This window comes from Chanos chanos, chromosome 2, assembly GCF_902362185.1.
Source record: "Chanos chanos chromosome 2, fChaCha1.1, whole genome shotgun sequence".
Classification (NCBI taxonomy): Eukaryota; Metazoa; Chordata; class Actinopteri; order Gonorynchiformes; family Chanidae; genus Chanos; species Chanos chanos.
The window spans coordinates 55,955,426-55,982,111 of record NC_044496.1 but is presented as its reverse complement, the minus strand read 5'-3'; the positions used below and the strand labels follow the sequence as shown (position 1 = coordinate 55,982,111).

Sequence of the window (26,686 nt, the reverse complement as noted above, 5' to 3'; positions counted from 1 at the left end):
CACTTTGGCTCTGTGTTTAGACTCAGAGTACACTCATGTTGTTTTCTTTTGGTGTGTCTTTGATATTTATCTTCCTCAAAGTGCTGCTACTGTACCATTCTCTCTGTTCATATTTTTTGGCATGTTTCATACAGGAGAATAATGACAGGAACATTGACTACATTGATAACAACAGATCCTGAACACATATCAGTCTTGGCTCTTTACTTGGAAAAAGGTGTGTTTGTTTATTTATTTATTTATTTAGGGATAGAAATATCAAGCAGTATAACTAACTAACACTCATTCAGTGGCTGTCCTGGACTGATGATGAGCAGGCAGAGAGAGAGAGTTTCATAGAGTGCAAAGTTCTTTGACACCCGGGAACTTCTGCTACTAACGAGGACACCCTGCAGATGGATTGCAGTGCTAACAGACCTCAGGGGTTGTACAAATCTGATCTGCTGTCTTTCACTACACTACATCCCCATGTGTCTTTTTTTTTTTTTTTTCCGAGTGCAAGTTACTGTGTGGAGTCATCCAACAAGTTTTGTTTCCCCATTATAAATAAATTCATCGTAAATGAAATGCTTTCAGGATTTCACTTCTGCTTTAATAGCATACCCAAGAACTGCCCTGCGTCACGAGAGCGTAAACATCGCTAAAGATGATGTCTCATTTTGCATAAGTACACATGTTAAAATCCTAAAATATGTAACAGAGTGGTACTCCAACCATAATCACTTCGGTAAAAACTCAAGTCAGTCCAGTGTTGATGTCCCCTGACTGTTCTCTGGTGGGACATTTCTGACTTTCAGCTCAAACGACTGTCTGAGAACAGGGCTCTGTTCTCCCTTAATTTAGTTTAAACTGCGCATAGAGAAGAAAAAAGGCCTCTACTTCACACCGTTTAAATTCCTGCTGCCCAACTGAAAATGCGTTGGTCGTCTCAGTCACTTCATCTAGAGTTTTCTTTACTACAGCCCACACTGATACCCTTATGAACAAATAATGTTCTCTCTATGTTAACTACATTTAAAAAAAATGGAAACCAGAGGGGGGACACTCCTCAAAATCTCTATTGTCTCAGACACTTCCTGCTTCCCATTTGGAGCGCTTCCTGTCTACATCAGTAGATTGTTCTTTTGGGAAGGAAAGGAAACTCCACACGTTTGTTTCTCCAATTTCTCACAGGAGAGTCATATTGCTCTTGCAGCAAAGTATAATGGTTTCTGGTTTCCTCTAAGTTCGCCATTTTACGTCTGTTTTTATTCCACTTCGAGTATTTATGTGATGATTTAATTTAACGTTTCCAAGTAAGTTTTAACTTATGTAATACATGCTCTTAAGACATCCCCATACACTATCAAAAATTATAAGACATCAAGACTGAATTATAGCTTTTTCTTACAATAACTACACTTTTCAAATTCAAGCTGCAGGTGTTTACAGCTTAAATGTTTTGTAGACAATATGTCTGATGATTTGCTTCTCATAAGTTCAGGTTTGAGTTTTGCAAACACTTTGTTTACTTGAACACTTGTACAAAACAGTGGTATCATAAACAATTTAGACATTACCTAAATTTTTAGCTTGACCTGGCTTGATGGAGTACACGCTGGGCGACAGCTAATAAGATTACTTGCCACAAGTGGTGTCCCACGGCCGAACGCGACTCAGCGTGACGACTGAGTAAAACGTCGGCAGAGGATAACTAACGCCCTTCCCCTCAGATCTCAGACCACAGTTTTCGGAGTTACAGCAAGCGGTGCAATTACACTCTTTCTGCAGTTTCCTGTGACATAGGGACGATTCTGGGCGAAATTCATCCATCATAAGAGCAAAGGATTTATTCATTCTTTCAAACAAGTTAACTACAGAGAAATGTGAAGCGCCAAATGTTAAGGTAACGATACAATTTAAGTGTAGTTACGATTCAGGATTCTGCCAGACATGTCAGTCAAGCTTTGACGAAAACAGCGAAAAGGCTACTTCAAAATATCTGGTCATGATAAGTACTATTTTCTTAAGAGAGACATTACATGTAATTAAGCATCGCTATAATGAGACTTTCTGTGCTGGCCGTGCAGCGGACTACCAGGGAACCTGTGATCTTCCTCATCTCGCTTTAATCTGCTGAGGCGGTTGTATATTAAAAGGCGTCTGTTTTACCCACTGTCGTATTAGCATTCGTCTTTCAAATGTCGAAGAGTTTTAAGGAGAGTAAAGGGTAACTGCTCTCTCTCTCAAGACTGCTGTGATAAAATGTGTCAACCACAAGAAGTCTTGAAGGTACATGAAAAATTAGAGAGGGTTTCCATGTAGTAGCCTACTTGTCAGAGCTGGTTGAACAACAACAATAATAATATACTGGCAATGAAAAATTTACAGTTGAGTGAAAACAAACAAACAAAAAAAACCCCTCATAAAATCAGAATTACTGTTGCACTTCTGAATCGTATGCTAATCGTTACAGGTTAAATCAGCATTCGTTTTAAAATCGTGTGTTTTGTTGCACTGTAAGGTTCTTCCGTTGCGTTGGTTTTAGGTTTTTAAGAGTCTGACAGTACTTTTGAATGCCATGTGGCTGGTACACAAGAGGATTACGGGAACATTTCCAGCGAACAGACCCACTGCTGCAGCAATTTATAAGAGTGACTGTCACAATGTAATTTTGACTCAGTTTTGACAATGCCTGCCGCCCAACATACTGAAAAGCGTCAGTGGAATCTGCAGAGTGGCCCGTGTTGCTGATCTTGCGTTTAGTGACCTGGTTGAATAATTGCCAGAACACAACGCGGGCACAGTTGACATGGTACATTGGTATGTTGCTTGTGATAATCTGTAGTTACATAATCTGACCTGCATCTCAGCGGTGTACTGTGCAGTTGTTGAAGACTGGGGGATATCTCCTCATCCAGTCAACAATTGGCTCTCGCATATTTATTTATTTATTTATTTATTTATTTATTTATTTATTTTTGGCATGAAAAGAGGTTTAGACTCTTTAGGATTTATGGTTGCATCGGGGCTGCACAAGAGAATAGAATTGTGACCTAAACAAACACAAAAATATACATTCACTCTATTACCCAATATATGTCCATTCAATATGATTCACACGGACCTGCAGCTCATATGGAAATGTTGTGAAACGATTCTGTGATATAATCTTTTAATTCAGTATCTTTATAATAATAAAAGTCCAGCAGTATTTCAGATATAAGATTACAAAGAATCAACATCATTATAGTGGCTTTGGCACATTTTCTCAATATCTTTTTTTAAAACTTCTGTACAAAACATATTAACTTACTTCAAAATGACTTTTTCTCAATATGTGATTGTTCAAATGATAAATTGATGTCTTTTGGGACTTGGCGATATAGATGAGGCTATCTCAGCTGTGAATCTTAACTGAAACATTGACTTCTCAAAGTGAAACTGTGGGTTTCTCCCAAACAGAGTGTTTTCAGTTCACTTCAGGGATCAGAGTGCAGAAAACGCGTCTGAGCAAGGGGCCGGAATTTCTAACACACAAGTGTGTTCTGTCATCTCAGCAGCTCGGCCTTGGCCAGCCCCAGAACAATGACATATTGTGTCATACAATAGTGCCTCACTGTTATTTATATACACCCCCAGCACCCTGCATCCCAGATGCCTCCTTGATTCCTTCACAAATTGCTTTTGACTCGACAGCTTCCACTAATTGTTCACTGAGGAAGACTAGGGAAGTTTGAGTAGGATGCACATTTGGAAGACGTTAAAGGATAGTTGTGGAGAACATTGCTTTAACCTTATTTTGAATCTCCTCTGTGTATTTCACACAGGGAAAAATAAGTAACAAGTGCAATGTTCATGCTCAGCTTGAACGAGTCACTGGACGCGCACATGAGTGTGCATAACTGTCGGTTAATTCTGTGCCTTGGCACCTGATGTATTTGACGGATTTGTCATGGTCTGTGTCATTGTCTGACATATTTTTGTATGGCCTGCATTATTGTAGTACTGCACATAGTGTTATTGAAGTGCCACAGATTCCTTTGCGACTGTGTCCTTCCTTCACTGTGCAGCCTGGGTTGCAACCCTTGGTGAAAAAAACGTATTGGAATGGGTGGGTCCTGTACCATGGATCCTGGATCCTTGTCTTCCGGTAAAGATACTAGAATTCTTACATGACGGAACAAAACAGACATCGTGTGAATGCCTTCCAGAAACTTAATCGGTTTCCTTTAAGTGATCAAGCACAATCAGTGGACAAGAAAGTGAGGTCACCAGGAAGTGGTACATTGGAGAAAATTGGGACAGGAACGGTTGAGCCAAACACAGCAGAAACCTGCTTGTTCCTCCTGTTGCCATATCTTTAGGTGCTTTGAAGTCTAAGCACCAAATAAAATAGAGACAAATGATTTGTGGAAGATGGCCCTCAGAAAACTAGTTCTTCGACACAGTTTTTGTTTCAAAATGTAATAGATATGAATCTGTTTTAAGGTTTGACGTGCTTTGTGTTAAGATCTTCAGCACTGCAGCATTCCTGCAACATAACATAGTTCTACGTCACACTGCAGTGACCAAACTCCAAGTAATTGAAGCTAGATAACAGTTGAACCTGCGCACAATAATAGTTATGACAGTAGTTGCTAGAATTTAAAAACTGTCAGGTTTGAGAGATATGTTACAAGCGTTATAAATAGCACATAAATCTTTGATCGTGTCTGGATAAGATTAGCACTGCATCTGCTGACTTGTGTTCCCCAATCCAGCCCCAAATTAAGGGTGATCTGCCTTTCTTTTCCCTGTCAGAGGATGATGATTGTCTCTGATTTATCTGTGCACCAGGGAGCCCGATGAGCCATCCTCTGGAACAGAAGAGGAGAGGGAGGGAGGGAGGGGGTGGGTTTGTTTTTGCTCTGCCAAGTTTGAGAGACAGCTGTATCCTGTGTTTTCAGTAGCTCTGACAAAACCCAGATAGGACATCAAGATAAATCTGGGTGTGTGGGGGGGGGTGAGGGGTGTGTAAACCAATGACCCCTCCTGTGCCCCCCCCCCCCTCCCCCCTCAACACCCCCCGACTCCCAAAGATAATTATCGAATGTTGTTTGAGATTATGGCCATTTTGTTGAATGTGTCAGCTCCCCGGTGAAATCAGTGAGGGCGTGGTGACAAGCCTTCTGGTTGAAAGATTTGTGCCTTTTGGAGGGGTTGTTTCTGTGACCATTCCTTAGTCTCAGCCATTAACTCTACTGTCTCCATGCCCTCAACTTGCATTCAGCGAGTCCAAGAATGTCTTCTACTTTCTCAAAGTCTTTATCTCCAGATGTATCAACCTCCCACCTTCCTCTGAGCCCAGAGGGGGAAGAGAATGCAGTCATCAAACCAGCGAGATCCAAGCTGGTTTCAGAAATATTCTCTACTGCCTTGATCGAAAGTCCTGCCCAAGAGCTTCTCAAGGCCCAGTGCTAGCCAAACCATTAGCAGGAAGCTAATTCAGCAACGTGGAAAGTTGGAAGTAAACAAACATGTTTTCTTAATGTTGTCCATTCATGTACATTGAAAACAAGCCCTCGTGCTGAATGTGTGTTTTTTCGTGCGTACAATGTGTTTATCCTGTTTTGGGTGTACTTGGTGGCGTGTAGGTGGTGCGGGGCTTAATTATACTGTATTCCACTGTTGCGGCTGTGAGTCTAAATCTTGGAGTTGCAAGCAGCTGTGTTGGTTGTTACAAAGAACTCAGCTGGAGGGTTACAGGGAGGATCAACCAGATATAGTATGCTACGCATCATCTCATATCAAGCGGTGTGTTACTATGGAGATGCTTGTTAATACACACAAAAAAACCCAAAACAAAACAAACAAAAACACAAACCAGCAGGTGAACGGGGGGGGGGGACTTATTTCACTTGTACTGAAAGATTCTTGCCTTAGTCCTCACCCTCCTGGATTGGTGAAAGGGTTCTGACACGACAAGGGTTACAGTTAATTGGACGATTAATTGGACGTTACAAAAAAAAAAGAGATGAAAAAACATGGGCTGAAAACAATGGTGTGAAACACCCACCCCCTCCCCCTCCCCCAAAAGGTTCTTCCACCAAAAGGGTTTTTGGTTTTCCGTTCTGTCTGGTGAGCCCCTGTTAGTTAGGTAACTGCTCACCCTCACTGAGTGGCCGGAGGAGAAGTTGTGGGTTTTTTGGGTCATTGTCATTGTCATACGTTCCCCATTATGAGGGTGGCGTGTCTCATTAAGCCTCAGTTCCATTTCCCTCTGTGCCTGGAGCTTCACTTGTTCTATGCAAGGGTATAGACAGTCACTCTTGGGTTTTATCTTTGCTTCCCGTGTAGACAGTTAGCCTTTGACAAGAGTTGAGTTGAGTTGAGTTGCAGTGGGCGATTGATTCCTATTGTTCGGTCAGGGGATGGGAGTCACAAGACACTGAATGTGGTTAGACATTCTCAGGACCCCAAGCCACCTTTTTTTTTTTTGTAGTTAAACTGTTAAATACTTAATAATTGAAGTTGTACAATATTGTGAAATGAACAATGAAGACTACACGTGTGTTCTAGGTGCCTTGTAAAATTAGAAAAGAGGAAAGAGATTCCTCTCTTTCAGGGATTGTAGGTGTTTCACAGTTTCGCTGCAAGCTTGTTTCCTTCGTGTGAATATGGTGTTACGGTCACTCTTTTCCTTTTTGTTAAGGACAATTAAGGCCGCTCCCTCATGACTTGTGACATCAGATAAGTGGTTTAGATTTAGCTCTCACAGGATTGCTGCAGGGTTAGTTGTGTCCAGTGCTGGTCACAGCAGAAAGAAAAGACAACACCCTGACTGGGTTTTTTTTTTCTCTCCCATGACTATCCTCAGGTCACACTTTATCAGCTTCTCTCACGGGCTTCCTGCCTTCTCTCTCACTGCAGAATCCGGTGTATCAGTGTGCAGGAGCCAGAGGTTAGCCTCCACCACAAAGACATAGGAAAAGAGGGACGTGACTCATAACACTTTTTGACAGTCTCTCAACGTCTGCCTTCCAACTCACCCTCGCTGGGATTTTTTTTTTCTTTCCTACTCTTTTTTTTTTTTTTTTTTTTTTTGGTTGTTTCAGAGAAAGACATGTAATGAAGTCATCCACTTTTCCTGTCTTTTTTTTTTTTTTGCTAATTCGGTAGTTTTTTCAATTCTTGGTATTTGTGGCCACCGTTTTAGAGGAGATAAGTTTAGTCTCTGTTGTGAGTGTTGAAACTGAGACAGAAGATTGGAGAATGAATGAATGAATGAAAAGTGTTTAGAACTGCTGATGTTTGGAGGTCTTTTGTCAGTTATAACTGTCTAGTCTGTAACATCATGTGACGTGCGATACAGAATGTTTCTCCTAAGCTTGTGATTCAGGAAGCTTCCATTTGGATGCACAGCAAAAACTGTATCACAAAACCGTTGTCTGCTGGTGTGACACATGGAGAGTGGGGGGCATATAAGGTCTCCACCCTTTGATGAAAGAAAGATGGTCTACCATGTGGAGACACCACCTCCTCTTTGCTGTAATGGAATGTTGTAGCAGTTCAGTGCTCCTCCCCTGGTTAGGAGTTGGCAGGCTGCCTTTGAGATTCTCTTCAACGCTGTGTTCTCAAGCATGGTTACCCTTCGGGACACACAAGTCAGGAAAATATGTCTCCTAGTTCTGAACAAACTCTGAACGTTTACAGGAAGTGTCCGCATAGGGGTCTTCCAGAGTCACGCCTCCCAGCTAGGAGCCTGGTCTCACCCTGGCTCTTATAGGAGCCCTTTATTCCAAATAGCTCAAATGTGGTTAATGATTCATGAACAGGATAGAAAGGTGTTTGTTTTTTTTGGTGGCTTTGAAGTAGTAGTTAACAAAGTTCTCTGTCTCTCCCTCATCTGTGGTTGTAATTGCATTCAATCTCAAAAGCATGTCCTTGTATTCTAATGCTGTAAAGTAGGAACTCGTAAATTCTTAGAAACTGAGATGTCGCAGTTTATTGAAATTACCACTCTTTCCTCTTTCCTAGAGGCAAGGTCTTTGACCTCATATTGATTTGATCTGTGTTTCTGTCATATATTCCTGTGTTCATTCTTTAAAAGGAACAAAGGTGTGACTTTTGTGTGGGCTGTGACATCACTCTATGTTTTAAACCAGTGATTCTAAGAGGCTACAGGGAGGTTATCACCACCCCTGGAAATGTTGCATTCTGTCCATAAGGATCTGTTTTCAACATGTGCAATTAGAGGAAGAGATCAACAATTCAATTGTTTACGGTCTAAAAATGTTAGATGTTCCGTAGGCTAATGATTAAATGATCAGATTTTGAATACTTTGATGAAAAATGCTGAAAGTGTGTTGTTAGCATATTACATGAAACTCAATTTCAGGTCACAATTTTGACAGCGTTCTTGCTCAAGCAGATGATGTCTTATGTTATGTGCTTGGTTTGTATGCTGCCACTTTTGGAAGTTGCTTGGGGGAAAAGCATCTGCTAAATGGCTGAATGTAAATGTAAAAGAGTAAGAATGGAATTCCCTTTTTTATTTATCTTTTTAGATGAAGAGCCAACACCCTCATCCTCTCCTCTTGTCTACTGTTGCACTGACTGCTTTGCATATGGGCTAATTCTATAGCCCATGTACATAATGGCAACATTCGATGCTGGCACAGATGCGGAGGACTTGTTGGCGTCTATCCACCTTGAGCGGTATCTCGACCGCTTCAGACAGGCGGGCTTTCTCTTGGCCGGGGACTTCTGCCACATCGATAACGCGGCGCTCAACAGGCTGGGCGTGAACGCCACTGGGCACAGGAAACGTATCCTCAAACTGGTGGAGAACATCCAGCAGGTCTGCCAGCGTCCATCGAAGGAACCCCATTTGGACCAGTGTCAGTCAGAGGTGGCCGTTCACAAAGCGACATCAGAGGAGCCGCGATCTCCCTCTGCGCCTGGTAATGCTGACCTCTCTTTTGAAGCCGTCCCCGACAGCTCCCAGTTCCCAGACTCCTCTGCCCTTGTAAAGCCTCCGAACTTGCAAACGCGAAGCAATGCTGTGGTAAAGCCAGTGCCAAAACCCAGAACGGTCTTCAACAAACAAAGAACGGAGCTCCAGCCTGCCTCCCCAGTGCAAGATGTTCAGATCTGCAAGAAACCCTCACAGGATTCCCTCAGTCAGACAAGTATGGACGACTCTTCGGGAGAACTGATGCTTGACTCTTCAGTAGATGCCTCAGTGGACCAATCAGAGAGCTTAAGCCAGCGGAGGTTGAGCAACTCCTCCTCGACCTTAGACCCCAGCGGCCCGTTACCCCCGGTGCCCCCAAGACTAAATCGTGGGGCACCACCTTCCACATTTAGAGGAGCACCTGACCAGGACTTGCTAAGCACTCCACCTTTGTCCTCCAACCTGGACTTTCCCTTTAGCTATCAGTGTTCTCCATTCACCTCCAAGACTGGTTCTCCATGCACCAGCTTAGAGATGGTCTCTAACGAAATTTACTGCGGCGGTTCTCCTCCGTCTCACTGGGCTCGGATGATACCTGCCCCACCTCCACGCCAAGAGTTTAACACGTCCTCTCACAACAATAGGTAGTCCTTCTTTAAACACATGATATTAAGACAGTTGTAATACCAGTAGAGGTAGTGGCAGCTGCAGCATGTTGGAAGTTCTCCCAAGTGGAATTTTCTCCATTTCCCCATCACGAACACCTCGAATGCCCACTAAAGTTTTTTTTAATTCTGCAGTCTGTTCAGCGGAAATATTCATCGTTCTTGTGCATATCATGGTTCTCGTGATAAAATATGAAACATTGTAGGGAAACATAAACAGTGCAACGTATATTCAAATCTATTGGAAAAGATGTTTGGCTCCAACAGCATATTTTGTGATTATTGTCTCTACAGCACTTTAAATAACAGTTCACCTGAACCACCCAAGAGAATGTTGGGTAAGTTTATCATATTGGCTCAATTATGTTAAAAGAAAGCATATGATGATTAAAACAAATACATTCGATGGAATCTATTTGTGCAGGTTTTAGGGAACATTGATGGTTTGCTCTACAGAACGTTAATAATAATAACTTAGTAACATATAACTTATATTAGCCAAATAATGTAGCACTGAAACTCTGTTTACTTCTTGTAATATAGTCTCCTCTGAAGACCAAGATGAAATGATCAATCCATACTGTGAAACAGTCTTCCAAAGCAAGAGGCAGTATCAGCACTTTGAGGTGAGACTATGAGAAAAGTAACTCCTTAAATGAAATGAACTTTGTGTTACTTTGTGGGAGGAGATCTTATAATAGTCTCTTTTTTTTTCTTTCTTACTCTAAGGTCGAGAGACCCAAAAGTGAAGAAGGAACTGGAGCTCTGAAAAGAGATGAAAAGAAAGAGGATAAGCGTAGAGATAGCCACGGGTAAGTGTGTTATCACCAAGAACGTACACAAATCTGATTTTTAAACGTAAACACAAGCACTTTTACAAAATTAGCTAATTGTTTTGGATTGCTTTTCCCCTGCTTGGCTGCCATTTCCTGGTCCTGTTTGACCCTGACCTTACAGATTGGCAAGTTACACACACACCGATGGGCTCCTTTTGGTATTCCGCGGTTTGGCTTTACTTCTGACTCTTCCGTTCCAGGCTTCAGAACCAGACCTGGCTGCAGCGGCTGTCCCAGGCCATCCAGGGGGATTCCCAGGGATACTGTACGGTTGGGGAGTCCTCTCCCCGTTCTTTGTCCTTGCCACACGACAGCCTGTACCCCTGCGAGCAGGACGAAGACCAGATCATCTCACCCTACGCCAGCTTCACCTCGCTGTCGGAAACGGTGGCGCCGATCCTGTGTGGCTGGCTGGACAAGCTCTCTCCGCAAGGGTATGACCTGATGGGGATACTGTTCTCCTCCTGTCTCTGCACCTCCTCTTCTCCTCTGAGGGACTGTCTCTGCCTCCTTTCTCTCCGGTGTGTGCTCGGCTCCTCTCTGTGTCTCAGAAAAAATAAAAAAAAATTTAATAAAAACCCTTCGATTTCCTGTTTTCCACACTAGATGCTTTTCCCTTCCCTTTCCTCCTCTCCTCTTTAATGTGCTGATTGTGGCCTCAAGTTGCTGATGTTTGAATGTGTCAGTTTCTTGTTAAAAGGTCATGTGTAGAGATACAGAAGTTCATAATGTGTCAGTCAACAGCTTAACTGATAAATGTGCTGGGTTTTTTCTTTATACACTGCCCATGGAATAACCAGAATGTCTTTTTTTTTTTTTTTTTTTTTAGAAATTATGTGTTCCAGAAACGCTATGTGAAGTTCGATGGCAAAAATCTCATGTACTATGGCAGTGAGAAGGTATAATAATATATTGAAACTTCTAAATAATAATAATAATAATAATAATGGGAAAAAAATGGAAAACCAAAACACAGCTGTTAATCAGGTACAGACACAGACACTGAAGGAGGTCATCCAGTCAGGATTGAGATGGATGCAGAATAGCTCTTTTAAGACATGTTTAATTAAAATCCTTCTGCATCACAGTGTTGAGCATGGAAAAGTTAGAGCGTCCACTATCACTGCTTTACACAAATGGCCTCTCTTCCAGGATTCTTATCCGAAAGGTGTGATTCCGTTAGCTGCCATTCAGATGGCTCGTGCTGCCAAGGACAATAAATTTGAAGTTGTTACAAGCCACAGGACTTTTGTCTTCCGAGCTGACAATGAAGGTAAAAACATTACATTCTCGGAGCTGACACGTTTTTTTGGGGGGGGGTTTTTCCCCAAAGCTGCCCTCATAGTCAGTTGAAGTGGATTTAAACAGAAAGTCTCTACCTCACTAAATCGTTTGGAATATTGAGATGTTGAATAGAATGTTATTTAACAAAATCCTCAAAACTGAAAATGTATCTTCCACAGACAACACATTGAAAAGGTTCCGTATTAAAAAAAAAAAAAAGAAAGCACTAAACACACATTCTTTTTTTTAATGACATTTACCCTGGTGTTACTCACAGGCTTGTTTTTGTGTATTCTTTCTCAAGGCTGGCCAGATTTCTCACTCGCTCAGCGGTGAGCAATTTATACTCTTTTCTTTTTGTTTTCCCCTGCAGTCCAGAGGAGCAAATGGTGCAGCACCCTTCAGGAACGAGTCAAGGAACAGCTGGTTTTCGGCCGCCCACGCTACGGCCCCGGTAGCCACTGCCAAAAGAGTGGCTTCCTGGAGCTGAAAGGGACCAAGTCTAAGGTCTATGCTGCCATTTACACCGACCAGGTTTGGCTGTATAAGAATGAGCAGGTGATTAGGCATTCACTACACACACACACACACACACACACACAGCACGGCTATAAAGCACACTGACTCTGTAAAGGTCAGAATAACCCCCACAGATTTCTTCTGGTTCTACCATCTCCCTCCTCCACATTAATGTTAATAACTAATTTGTGGCGTCTTTATCCATCACGGATTTAATGAGTGTATAGCACATACACGCATGTGCTATAAACATGTGATCGCGTATTAAACATAGTTGCCTTATCAGAATTTTCCACATGTTCCTGCTACTGCTACTTCTGAAGTAACCTATGAAGCCCAGTTTTGAACTGTCTTGAACTGTCTGTGTTTGTTGTGTCTCCTCCTGCAGTGCTTTAAGAATGGTATCGCAATCACTTTAATAGAGTCGAGGGGAGCCACTATCCGCGACAACAAGAACAAAAGTTTTGACCTTATAACTCCTTACAAAACTTTCAAGTAAGCGTTTTCTACCGCGTGTCTCCTTCTCTACTACTGTAAAAAGGCTCACCTTCATAGAACGTGTGTGTGTGTGTAGAATTTATCATACTAATAAGAACAAAGGTATTTTGTTTATTCCTTTTTGCACTGCACTGGTGATGCAGTAATTTATCAGTATTGCAGTGGTACAGTAGAATCCAAAAAAACTAAATGTTTATGTTGTACTCATCCATAAATGAACATGCGAAATGAAGTAAGTTTGGTGTTTATTGTCAACCCCACAAGCTTCACGGCTGAGTCAGAGCGGGAGAAGAGAGACTGGATGGAGGCCCTGCAGGAGTCGATAGCAGAGACGCTCTCTGATTACGAGGTGGCTGAAAAGATCTGGTCCAACAGGTCTAACAAGATATGTGCCGATTGCAAAGCCATTAATCCTGACTGGGCCTCAATCAACCTGTGTGTAGTCATCTGCAAGAACTGTGCAGGTGTGTGTGTGTGTGTCTGTATGTGTGCGTGTGTCTGTGTGCATTTGTGCGTGTGTCTGTGTGTGTGTTCGTGCATGTGTCTGTTTGTGAGTGTCTGTATGTGTGTGTGTGTGTTTGAGTGTATATGTGTGTGTGATAGGATTCCTCTCAAGGCCAGGCGTCTTGTCAGTCAGTTTTAATAGTGAATTTGGTAGTGCACATCAAGAAATGCTTGTCAATTTTTGTGAAACACCTCTGTTTCGTCATTATTTCCCCTCCTGTGATGTGCAAGTGTTTTGCAACTTCACACATGTATGTCGGTAAAGAGGATGCTTCTTCCTTTGTGGTCACTCCACTTAGACCGTTTCAAAACTTTTTTTTTTTACTGCCAGTATGTGCAATTGTACTGCAATAGTATGATGTAGCTATTTTTGTTGTTGTTGTTGTTGTTTTGTTTTTTTTTGGAAGGCTTTTATCACATTATCTCTATGCAAGGCACCGCAGATAAAACATTGTTTGGAGGCGCCATCTCAGTGAGCCACTGGAGGGAAAAAAAAAAAGAACTCTGTGAAAAAGATGGAGAGCGATTTTTTTTTTTCTGTGTCTTTTGTTGTTTTTGTCTGCAGGCCAACACAGAGGTCTGGGCACAATGATTTCCAAAGTGCAGAGTTTGAAACTAGACACCAGTGTGTGGAGCAATGAGATTGTTCAGGTGGGTGACTCACTCACAAGACTCTCCAGGCACAATTCATTTCAACAAGCGTGTCCCTTTCCGTTTTTTTTTTTGTTTTTTTTTTGTTTTTTGAGGGGAGGAGGAGGAGGTCAGGACCTTTTAAGTACTTTTTTTTTTTCAGTATGTTTTATGATTTGGTTTGATCCGTAAGTTTTGTGGGTTGCCTATTTTGCTTTTTGAAGAAAGCAGCAAAATGTTTCACATACCAGATACTCAATGTTTTGATAAAAAAAAAAAAAGGAAAGTATTCATTACAGAATATTCAACACCACACATCTCATAGTATTACAAAATATACGTTACAGACATTACACAGCCGACATGGCATAGTATTGCTATACATTGTAGAGTATTGTGTGGTGTACGTTATGGGGGTGTTGTCTGAGAAGACGTTGCTCTCATGTGTGTGTGTGTGTGTTGTAGCTGTTCATTATGCTGGGGAATGACAGAGCCAATGAGTTCTGGGCCGCCAGGCTTACCGCGTCGGAGGAGCTGGATTGTGACGCAACCCCGGAGCAGCGGAGGGAGTTTATCACGCAAAAATATCGCGAAGGCCGTTACCGCAGTCCTCACCCCGGGTTCAGCACACAGGAGGATCTACTGAAGGTGCCATTAAAACAACAAAAAAAAAAAACCAAAACTTGTTAACACCTCAGAAAATGTTCTGAGAGCACACAAGTACTACATTTTTTTTCTCTTTTGCAGTATGCTGCAAAACACCAGTGTTAAGTACACCCTGTGAGTGTTTATGTTGCACAGATTCGGCACAGACCAGGACAGTATAAACACTCCTTGAGTTAATTTAACTGGTGAATTTACAGTGTTTATTTGAAAATTGTATTCGAAAAATCTGTAAGATGCATCCTTTCATTAACGTAAGGGTTTAATGCGTTATATACATTATCATATATAATATCAGATGTCTCTCTGTATGCCAGTTTTGAAGAGGATACTGAGAACCTTCGCCTGCTTAAAATAGACAGAGCCGTGCCAACATTATGCCAGTGGGCACAGGCATGCTGGCGCTTTATTCTTCTCTTGGACTTTTAGCAAAACCGTCACTGACGTTTCCAGGCGCCCAGTCAGACTGTTCCACCTTGAGAATGTAAGAGGATGGATGTGCTCTGAATGGGCAATAATGGAGACAGCTGATTAGAAAGGCACAGAGTGAATAGAGTTATTTAGAAATGGGCCCTAAATGTCCTGTGGCTGAATGTGCTTTTAGTGCTATATTTGACGTGTATTTGTGTGTGTGTGTGTGTGTGTGTGTGTGTGTCTGTTTGTGTGTGTGTGTGTGTGTGTGTCTGTGTGTGTGTGTGTCTGTTTGTGTGTGTGTGTGTGTCTGTGTGTGTCTGTGTGTCTGCATGTGTGTGTGTGTCTGTGTGTGTGTCTGTGTGTGTGTCTGCGTGTGTGTCTGTGTGTGTCTGTGTGTGTGTGTGTTTGTGTGTGTGTGTCTGTGTGTCTGCATGTGTCTGCGCGTGTGTGTCTGCGTGTGCGTGTCTGTGCGTGTCTGCGTGTGTGTGTGTCTGTGTGTCTGTGTGTCTGCGTGTGTGTGTCTGTGCGTGTCTGTGCGTGTCTGTGTGTGTCTGTGTGTGTGTGTGTGTGTGTGTGTGTGTGTGTGTGCCTGTGTGTCTGCGTGTGTGTGTGTGTGTGTGTGTGTGTGTGTGTGTGTGTGTGTGTGTGTGTCTGCGTGTGTGTCTGTGTGTGTGTGTTATTCCGCAGGCGCTGTGCACGGCGGTGACCGAGCAGAACCTGCTGAAGACGGTCACTCAGATTTTCGCGGAGGCTGAGGCCGCCCGTCTCACTGACACTAATGGACACGAGAAGCATTTGTCCCTGCATTACTCACACGCACAGGTCACCTCGGGTACGACTGACACGACGCCCTCACGACCTCTTCTCTGTCTCATTTAGCATCCACTTCACAACACAGAATGACAAAGTATTACTGTAGCCAGCCAGCACTGATCAACAGCATTCAGCTATTGACTAATTGACTATAGCTTTCGATACTGCACGTGATAAAGGATACCCAAAAGGTATTCTAAATTATTTTACCCTAATCCTCTTCTGTCCTGTTTGAGAGCTGAACTGTTAGATGTTGGAGGCTATGTGTAGCCTGTGTCTGATACTGTTTTTAGTAGGAGTGTGAAACATCGTTTTAAAGGAGCAAACCTCTGAGTTAGTTTTCATTTGAACAAAACTGTAACAGTTTCCCTGATCTGTCATTGTGGTCTGTTGCTGTTTTTTTTGGGGTTTTTTGTGACAGATCCTGGAGTGTATGATGAAATCATGCAGCCAGTGCTGTACTCTGGGTACCTCTACAAGTCATGCTCCTCAAACAAAGGCACATTGTCTCGCAGGACCAGAGAAGGTAAGCCGTTATTGTATTCCAAACAAAGCCCCTGGAGAATGTCCCTCTTCAGGACAAAGCAGTGTGTTTGGACCTTCGTGCAAAGACACACTTCTCCAAAAAAAACACACTGCATGTGATATCTTGTTATCCGCTGGTGATTGTGTTAAATGATAGCATGAATAGGTTTTTCATTTCAGTGCACTTTCATTTTGAGGATCATCTCTGGAGTCTACTTTTTTTCTTGTCTGAAGTTTAATATGTGCCTTGGACATTGTGACCCCAAAACAATAATCGGACTGAAATTAATCTGAACAAGCGCCCCCCCCCCCCCCCCCCCCCCCCCCTCCTCAAAGCCAAGGTTACATGCTGGACTTTCTGTTTTCAGATTTTCAGAAGTACTGGTGTTCAGTGGAGAAGTCTCTTCTCTTCTACGAGTCTGACAGATGCCATGAGCCCAGTCTGAAGATTGATGTGAAAGATATTATGTGTTTGGGAGTCAGTAGACCAGACTCAAGCAGCAACAACGGCTTCATAGACAGGTTTGCCATTCCCTTTCATCTATGAAATTTGACCGTGCATGACTGCAGATGTAGAACATGAAGACGAAATGTTGTTGTTGTTTTGTTTGTTTGTTTTTTTAATTTGTTCCTTTATTGATTCAGGTTTCGGTACACGTTTGAACTGTACTTATCGTCTGAGAAGCTTGTTCAGTTCGGCCTGGAGACCCCAGATGCTTTGCACTGTTGGGCTCGAGCAATAGGAAAGGTAAAGCTGAGTACACCCACACGGGCACCGGATCTGGGTCAAATAGTTTTGAAGCTCTCTGATGACTTGATCTTGTCCTGATTCTCCTTGCTTCTTTCTCATTTCTTGTGGCCTTTCTTTCTTAATTAACAAGATAACTGGCAGTTTTGGTGAACACTCAGAAAGGCACTTGTGTGATTTTTGGTCGCGCCTAAATACACTAATTACAACCAGAATTTTAGTAACCTTGGTACAAAAGAATACAACATGAATGAGACATGAACGAGTATCTGGACAACGTCCAGTCATTTCAAATAGCTCAGGACGTCCTTTCTCTCTCTGTCTCTCTCTCTCTCTCTATCTATCTCTCTCTCTCCCTCTCTCTCTCTCTCTCTCTCTCAGGCCACCACTCCTCTGAGTTGCCACTGTTTGTTGACGCGGGAGTTTGAGCGGGTGGGCATGCTGCGTTATAAGGCGATGCTGGACCCCCAGCAGTGGAAAGAGGGTTATTTTGTCCTGCAGAAGTCCAACCTGTTCATCTGTCCTGGAAACGACGGCGCAGCGGAGGACATCATCAACCTCAAACGCTTGCAGGAGCTCAGTGAGTTTCGTTGAAAGGATGCTGTTAAAACAGTGCCGTTTCTAGGAAAGCTTTAAAGCGGTCATCATTGTCTTTGTCAAAAAGTCTCTATAAAGATATTGTAAGGTATTATATGATATGACCACTCGCGGTTCACTGTGCTGTTGATATCAGACATACAGTAAGCACACAAAGCACAGTGATTCAACCACTTCAGGACTTTCATCGCAAACTAGCTGTGATATTCTTGTTATTATGTGATAATTAACCCTGTTACTCCTCACTCCTCCTTGTTTAACCTCTTACTTTATTTGTTTGGTGTAACGGGAACATGATACTTTGCTTGTGTGTATGTGTTTGTTTTTTGAAGGTATTGTTTCGGAGATGGACGGTCATGAAAAGAAGGATACTCTGGTTCTGGTCGAGAAGGGAAGGTTAGTGGACAGAGACCGATTGATACGGTTCGGTTGTGACAACGACATTTCCTCGAGTTCTACAGAATCCATATGGTGTTTTTTTTCTTTTTTTTTCGTAACATTCACATACCCAGAATTACATTATCCATCTCCCCTTTGAAGACCTCACCGATTTGAGGTCATTTTTCACTTGGGAAAACATCCGTGTTTGCGACCCGTGGTGAGCAGCAGTAGAGGCTTCCGTGTAAAGGCCTTTCATTAACAGTAACACGCTTGTGTGGTCTCCCAGGACGCTGCACCTGCAAGGAATGGGCAGGACGGATTTCTCTCTGTGGTACGCAGACATCCAGAAAGCAGCCGGAGGACGAGGAAACACTCTGAGAGACCAGCAGCTCAGCAGGAATGATATCCCCATCATTGTAGACAGCTGTATCGCCTTCATCACTCAGTATGGTGAGCAGACAGTGAACTGGAGTGCCACCAAGGCCCCAGTTCACTACAGAGTGACCTGCTCTTTGTAGTCTTGACCCATTAGCACTGTTTTTACTGGTATCTCTCTGTAGGTCACTGTCTTACTTCCTTCGACTATACTTTCACTTCTGTCTGAGCTAACACTGGATCTTGTGAGAGCACTTAGGTCACAGACAGCTGCCTAATGACTATAGGCTTGGTTGCTTTGGATAAGACCATCTGCTAAATGAATACGTGTAAATGTAACTGGCCCTGAGAGATACAGGGTGCTATAACATGGTGCTATTCCAAACCCTATGCATAGTATGTTATGGCTTGTGCTTTCTGATAGTTTGTCCTTTGCTATTCTAATGTGTGAAGGACTGTAGTACACTCCTACTATGGATTGAATAAATTCTTATCCGCATTCGTCTGAAGTAGAACTGAGCTTACCTGTGGTTATGCTCAATGACTCAGGATTAGGACATGAGGGAATATACCGGAAAAACGGAGCGAAGTCTAGAATTAAACTGCTGATGGAGGAGTTCCGTAAGGACGCCCGGAATGTGAAACTGCGTATCGGTGACAACTTCATCGAGGATGTGACGGACGTACTGAAGAGGTTCTTCCGCGAGATCGATGATCCCATATTCATGGCGGACCTGCACCCTTTCTGGAAGGAGGCTGCCAGTTAGTGTCTCCCAGAATCACTGCTCTGTCTTAAGTTACAAGCTGAAGAAATGTCACGTTAATATTTTTTCAGCATTTTTTGATGAGGAAGTGTAGCTTTGGTCTACACTGTATTTTTAGAAACAGGGTTTATTTTATGTTCGCTGGTTTGTTTATTTATGTTTCGTTTGTTTAATCCTGTCATTTGCTGGTACCATTGATATGCTCTTCCCTCTCTGTAGAGATATCCAATAAGATGCAACGTTTGGACAGATATAAGGAGCTGATTCGTGGTTTGCCCCGCGTCAACAGGACGACCTTAGCTGCCCTCATCGGTCACCTTTACAGGTCAGTACGTCCCAGTTGTTTTATCATTCACAGTGCGGTTGAATAACTTTCATTCGGTTGAATAACTTTCATACGTGTATCTCCATATACACTCACTTTGTGTTCTCCTCTCTCTCTCTCTCTCTCTCTCTCTCTCTCTCTCTCTCTCATTTTCTCTCTCTGGGTCTTAGGGTGCAGAAATGTGCTGACCTTAACCAGATGTGCACCAAGAACCTGTCTCTGCTCTTTGCCCCTAGTCTGTTCCAAACAGATGGCAAAGGGGAGCATGAAGTTAAAATCATCGAGGACCTCATCGACAACTACTTGTATGTTTTTGATGTGAGTAGACACAAGACAATAACGCCACTGAGTTTCCCCATGAGTCACTGAGAAAGAGGCTACCACTAAGAGAGGAAGAAGGGCAGGCCGTAGAGGGGAAAAAAAAAAACTTGATTGTGAGGCTCGTTCTGAGGTCATGCATAATTTAAGGAGTTTCTGTCGTGCAACCAACATCCTTTGTCTCTTCTGCACATGTTCAGATTGATGAAGAGCATCAAACTCAGATCGAACTTGAAATTAGTCTCATCACCACGTGGAAGGACACTCAGGTGAGGCTTTTTACCGCTCGTTTGCCGGTCCTTGTGAGACAACTGGAACATCTGGAGGTAATATCAGTAATATCCACAGAGCTAGGCTAATGACTGTTATTTCCTCCTGTTTTATAAACAGCTCTCCCAGGCAGGAGACTTGATCATTGAGGTGTATCTGGAGCACAAGATACCAGACTGCTGCATAACACTCAAAGTAAGGATGGATTTTTTTTCCAATGATACGGCCCAGCCCCCCTCCACAAAAAAAGAAAGAAAAAAAACCCCAAACTGACTCATATTCTCAGAAATAAGAGAACTAGAGGTGCTGTTGCACATTTTCACCACAGGGTGGCATACATTGTCCATTTACCTGAAGGTACACAGTTACTCAGTAAGTGATTGTTTGGCCTTCCTTCCTATAGGTATCTCCCACTATGTGCGCTGAGGAGTTGACGAACCAGGTGCTGTACATGAGAAATGTACCTGCTGGAGAAAAGGATGTGTGGATGACCTTTGAGGCCATAGAAGATGGAGAACTTGGTAAATTCACAACTAGTCGTTAACCACCAGCAGACGCAGTTCCATTTAGCCGCCTCGCACAACATCCTGAATTTCAGTCCTATCTGAACTGAAAAAAGGAAGCATGCCGAAAAAAAAAAAAAAAAAAAAAAAAGAAACCCCATACATGAGGTTTTTCCTAAGGACGTTCGCTCTCAGGGTCTGAGGATTTTTCCTTGATGCAACAGTGAGGTGCTTTGCTCAAATGCTTTGTCCGTGATGACGTTTTTTTTTTTTTGATGTCTTTATTCCCAGAACGACCTCTTCACCCCAAAGAGAAGGTTCTAGAACAAGCCCTGCAGTGGTGCAAAATGGCTGACCCTAGCTCTGCTTACCTGGTCGTTAAGAAGGTGCCCAGAGGAGAAGCTATCGACATTTTTACAGGTGAACCCCTTATGTCTGTGAATAAGGCTGCTCCTGGATTGCCTTTAAATATATCAGAATATTCAAAACCTCTGTATTATGCTATGTAAATTCAAATGTCCCCGGATGTCTTGTCCCCATTAACCCATATAAGCATATAACCTGACTCTGTGAGCAGCATGTAACACCAGTACTCTTGTGCCTCTTGCATTTCTGTGTGGGTTTTTTTTTTTTTTTTTTTTTCGGTTGCCTTGAGTACAGCGTACAAGAGTGAGATTGTGAAGTGTGGCGTTTTGAAGTGCCGAGAGGAGCCTCCCAAACTTCTTCAGGGAAACAAATTTCAGGAGCGGACATTCCAGATCCGAGAACACAAATTGCTTCTAATGAAGGACAAGAAGGTGCCTCTGCTTCTTGCCAGACGTTTCTGTTTGTTCACATACCAACACGAACGCACCAATTAGAGGACTTAGGACCTATTTATCTTGATATTTTTTCTTTTTTTTTTTTTTTTTTTGCTGTTTTGAAACTTATTTCAGTATGTCTCCTCACCGTTACAGTGCACAAAACCGGAAAAGGAATGGCAACTGAAAACCATGAAGATTTATATTGGAATAAGGAAAAAGCTGAAAGCTCCCACAAAGTAAGCAGTGCACGGTAAAACACTGAACTTCCAACTCGCAGTGGTAGGGAACTGGTTTATATGAATGTGATATCGTTTTTTAGTTACGTTAACGATTGACATGTGACTTTTTTTTCAGATGGGGTTTCACTGTGATGTTAGATAAACAACAGATGTAAGTTCTGCAGATAATTTAGGTCAACCTGACCTGTTATCAGCTCTGATGTTATTATACAGGAAGAGGAGTATTATGAATTGTTTGATATGATGTCATTAACCATAGTAATGAAAGTTTGTAATGGTCCTCTAAGGTACCTCAGTTGTTCCAGTGAGACAGAACTATGGGACTGGATGACCAACCTACTAAAAGCACAGGTGCCAAAAACATTCACAAGCTCTGCTCAGACGCTCTCACCTGTGGTCCCAGTAACAGCCTTACAGAATGAGCCTCATGCAGCTCTTTAACAATACTTAATACTAACACATTGCACAGCTTATATGTGCTTTTTGGCTCTGGGTTTGTGTCATTTAGGGTTCTGTAATGTATCCTTTTGGATTCTCTAATCACCTTTTAGGATTCTGTGATCTACCCTGTTGGATTCTCTAATACATTCTTTAGGCTTCTATAATGTATCCTACAGGATTCTCCAATGCACTGATACATCCTTTAGGATTCCAAAATGTATCCTTTAGAATTCTCTAATACATCCTTTAGGATTCTCTTATACATCCTAAGGATTCTCTGATACATCCTTTAGAATTCTCTAATACATCTTTTAGGATTCTATAATGTATCCTTTAGAATTCTCTAATACATCTTTTAGGATTCTATAATGTATCCTTTAGAATTCTCTAATACATCCTTTAGGATTCTGACACATTCTAAGGATTTTCTAATACATCCTTTGGGATTCTCTGACACATTCTTTAGGATTCTATGATGTATCCTTCAGGATTCTATAATGTATCCTTTAGGGTTCTGTTATGTATCCTTTTAGGATTCTGTAACCATGCATGCATTTTCTGTTTGTTGATCATTGCTATTGCAGTTTGCTTCATGTTTGGCAAACATTTCTTGTTTTGTAATTGTATTGTCTCGTATGCCACTGTTTGTGTCGGTCGCTTCCTCAGAACGATGATTTGCGTCCCCCAGTGCTTCGACGGCACTCTTCCTCTGACATCTCCAAACAGAGGTTTGGCACCATGCCACTTGTGCCCATTAGAGGAGAGGAGAGTAACACCAACTCCACCATGCTCTCTGCCAATCAGACTCTGGTATGCACGCTGTTGCTTCTGGTGCCGCTCTGACATGTCTGGTTGAGCTGCAATCAGAAATATTCTTTTCAGATTACTCCTCTGTCATAATCTTAATGTTAAACCTGTGACACACTCTTTTCTCGAGTCTTCAGAACGACAATAAGCATTTATGCACTATGACCTAGTTTTTGTGCTTTTTTTTTTTTTTTAGCTTAATGTCTTTCTGAAGTTTTAAAAACTTGAATCCAAATGCTTTATTTGCTGCATTGTCACAACAAAAAAAGCTTAAAGAGGAAACGTTTGTTTTTACACTGTCTCAGCTATCCGTTGTTTTGGCGACCTCTAGTGGCTTGCTGTATTTAACACTGCTTCCGCTGTAATTCTGTGGCTTATAACTTGGCTCGATGTTGTGTTTTTCCAGCGAAAACTACATGCACGAAGGACCCTCTCAATGTTCTTTGTAAGTATTTTACACACGTTTACTTTCTGAGTGGTTCAGATATATTTTCATCTCATTTATTGAGCAATGTTAGATTATCTCCTCATCACTATAAAGTCATTTCTTCATCCAATCTATTATCCATAGCGGGGCTTATTATTGTCGGGGCTTATTATTGTTTGGTTTAATTTCATTCTGCAGAACTTCTGTCGTGAGGTGAGGTCGAGCTGTTTATAAATGTGTGTGTGTGTGTGTGTGTGTGTGTGTGATATTTTTATCGAGGATTACACAAAATTGCTTCTCACTTATTAAGGAATTTCCTCCGCTTTCCTTCGCCCCTGTCGTTTCTGTTGGGAAGTCTCTGTTTCCTGATTTGACACCATCAGGATGTTAACTTGAGTGTTTGATGTGTAGACAACAGGATGCAGAGGAGAGGAAAAACTGTTCCACAGTATTGTTGTGGAAGCATTGGCTTGAGGGAAGGTTGGGGGGTGAGGGGGTGGGTGGGTGGGGAGGGTTAGCTGTGCTGTGTTGTGTTTGGGGAAGATGGTGTGGCTATGGGTGTATCCCAGCCCTAAAGCGTTTTCAAGCAAATCAGTGGTTGTCATTTTTCTTTTGTCCTCAGCGTATTCACTAATTATCTTGAGGTTGTCAAAGCGATACTAAAACAATGGATTAAACTCAGAGAAGGAAGTCTCTTGTTTTGAATGTCGTTTAAGGGTGAATGTCCCACAGCCCAAACATCTCCTTTGTCCCTGTAACGGCTGTTGATCTCTCAGATAGAAACCTGTTCTGAAAATTAGGCAAGATCAGCTATAATTCTGTTATGAAAAAAATGCAGTGTGAATTATGCAGTTGTTTACTTTCTGGTGCCAGCTTTATTATTATTATTGAAGTAAAAGCTCATGAGACATCTAAACATAGGTATGTTCACACACACTACTCCTTTTCCTGTCTCTCTCCTGTGCACTCAGCCCATGAAGATGCAGCAGGATTCGTTTGAGGAGAGACCGGAGAGCCCCGAGCCGCTCTACGAGGAGGTCGGTGACTTTGGCCTGCAGGTGCTCAAGTCCCTGGAGACAAGCTTCCTGTCCAGCGCTCACGCGGAGACGCAGGAGGTGCCCGGGCGAACGGTGAGCCTGGGCCCCAGGAAGACAGCTTCGCTGGATCGCATGATTGGGCCCAACCCCGTCCACTCCGTCGGAGAAGAGGGGGTTCTCCCTCCCGCCGCCTCCCTGGATACCCTGGTTCAGGAGGAGCCCCAAAACTCCCAGCAGTTCCTCAGCTGGTCCAGGCAGAGGAGAACCTGTAACCCGTCGCAGGAGCTGCTGTTGCAGGAGCTCTCCTCAGTATTCACCAAGAAGCCGGAGTCAGAGGGAGAGCAGAGTATCGAGAATCCCAGCGAACGAGACAGCGGTTCCTCGTAATGATACCGACGGCTGGACTCTTGGCCAGCCCTGTGGGAGGCTGGGGCATTCTCAGACTAATCCACGCAGCATGTGTCCGGCCTGTGGACTGTCACACAGTTGTTATTCAGCTGTTACACGACAGAGTCGCCGCTTCACTGTTACATACCAAAACTGGAATGACTTTAACCAATGTTGTACAGGTGGGGTAACCCACACTTAGGAGAATACAGTGCCAGTACTGTGCCAAAGCTGTCACTATACCTAACACTTGCCACCTGACCCCAGGCTACCCATTCTGAATGTTTAGAATATGTGCAGTACTGGGCTATATTTAGTTCACGTCCAAAACCACACACACAACACTCCTCTGCTTTGAATCAAACCACTGTTTCTGCTCCTTTGGATCTGTATGACTGGGAGTTCAGTTCTGTCAGACTGTAGTTTTTGATTCTGGTTCTTCTTATTGGGAGTGCATCTTTTTTTTAATTTTTTTTTTTTTTATCCTTTTTTAAGATTTGTTTCCAAACTGTAAGACTTCAGTCCACAGTGCGTCAGACTTCTGTCCACAATATTCATCAAGTAAAACTTAGATCAGAGTTTCCCTAAATCCAGACCTGAATGGCTAAAAATCATATCACTCAACCTCTCTGGCCACAGACTCACTAGTTACACCCTTGATTTCTTGATCAAAATCAGGCTTTAATTAAGACGTGAGAGCAGCATTGGGAAACCCTGGTTAGATGATAACACTGTTCAGATTTCTGTAAGCTGGGAAAGATGTCCTGTTATGCACGTCAAGACCATTTTGCTCTTCACATTATCTGCTGAGATCCGATCATTTCACGGTGCTTTGTTTTCAAGTCAACCAAGACACACGTAGGACTGCAAAGACTCACTGCTGACATCAATAGGCATCAAATACCCAGTCAAAAAAAAAATTCGCTCGTCTGAAGTCTTGGCCTGAAATTGTTGCGTGTACACAGTCTCTTGTATTTAACTTAACTTATTTATAGAATATATACTGGACTCTGAAAAGTTACACACCTTTTAGATACACTGTGAATAAAAGAGATGGGTGAACACTCAGGAATTTCTGCAGGCTTGACTTTTGAACAGTAGAGGGCAGTGTAGATGCAGCAGATACTTGACGTGAACAAGTTGTATTCCGTTCCTTCATTTCACAAGTTGTGCCACTCCTCATCCTAAACCAACTAATGAAAGCCAACGCAAGTAACACAGAACTTATTAGCTACAAACACGAGCCTCTCAGCTTGTTTGTCTGTTACACTGTCTTTGTTTAGCCCTGAGTTACTGGAATCATTCTATGTTAATGTAAGCCTTGTTAACAGAGTGAAATCAGTTATAAATGCAAGCATTTCAGTTTTGGCACCTTTGTGCCCTGTACATTTTGTGATGTTAGACTGTGTAAATGAAGCAGGACTGTGTAATGTCTACTGCTTTCTGTAGCCTACACTGTACTTGATGTTTTCCTCATGGTGTTGAGTTGGGTTCAGTGGTATACTGTAATGTACATAATGTGTATTCCTTCAGTATTCTTTATTTCACGTCCTCCTGATGCCTTGCAAAAAAGACAAAACAAACAAACAGTGAGTTATCATGTGATATCAAGTGAGAATATGTTTTAAATATATAAGTACATTTGTAACAGGTCTCTTTGTATGTAATTATTCACTTTCTGTTTTTAAGAGCAGTTTTATCATTCATCGTTTTATCCTTTTGCGCCTTGCATGCATTTTATAGCAAAAAAAAAAAAAGTGAACTCCTCTCAAGAGAAATCTTGCACATTGTAAAGAGGCTATTTTAGGCCATTTTCTTCATTGTTCCTAATGAAGTTTTATAATATTTACAGAGAGAGAGGGGGAAAAAGGCCAGTAACCCTGAGAGATACAGAATGAAACAGACATTAATTCTGTGTATCAGTGAGCATCCTACAAAGGGACAGTGCACTTAACTAAAAACATTAGATTCCGGGTGTTTGGAAATTAACGTGTGA

General features: G+C 42.4%; 1 protein-coding gene across 1 annotated transcript; it reads left to right on the top strand.

Annotated features, from left to right (window-relative positions):
- The first annotated feature begins 1,857 nt into the window (after window positions 1-1,857).
- On the top strand, window positions 1,858-26,226 carry arap3 (ArfGAP with RhoGAP domain, ankyrin repeat and PH domain 3). The gene is made up of 34 exons (XM_030765769.1): window positions 1,858-1,885; window positions 8,529-9,561; window positions 9,877-9,920; window positions 10,126-10,208; window positions 10,312-10,394; window positions 10,619-10,852; window positions 11,248-11,317; window positions 11,571-11,691; window positions 12,076-12,260; window positions 12,610-12,716; window positions 12,984-13,183; window positions 13,789-13,874; window positions 14,319-14,501; window positions 15,618-15,762; window positions 16,165-16,269; window positions 16,637-16,790; window positions 16,914-17,016; window positions 17,398-17,596; window positions 17,946-18,009; window positions 18,281-18,444; window positions 18,919-19,131; window positions 19,353-19,458; window positions 19,629-19,776; window positions 19,977-20,045; window positions 20,167-20,241; window positions 20,450-20,567; window positions 20,841-20,969; window positions 21,210-21,346; window positions 21,506-21,588; window positions 21,707-21,742; window positions 21,879-21,942; window positions 22,699-22,842; window positions 23,246-23,284; window positions 24,238-26,226. The coding sequence occupies exons 2-34, from the start codon at window positions 8,609-8,611 to the stop codon at window positions 24,688-24,690; spliced, it is 5,097 nt and encodes a 1,698-aa protein (XP_030621629.1). The 5' UTR covers window positions 1,858-1,885; window positions 8,529-8,608; the 3' UTR covers window positions 24,691-26,226.
- Window positions 26,227-26,686: the final 460 nt, after the last annotated feature.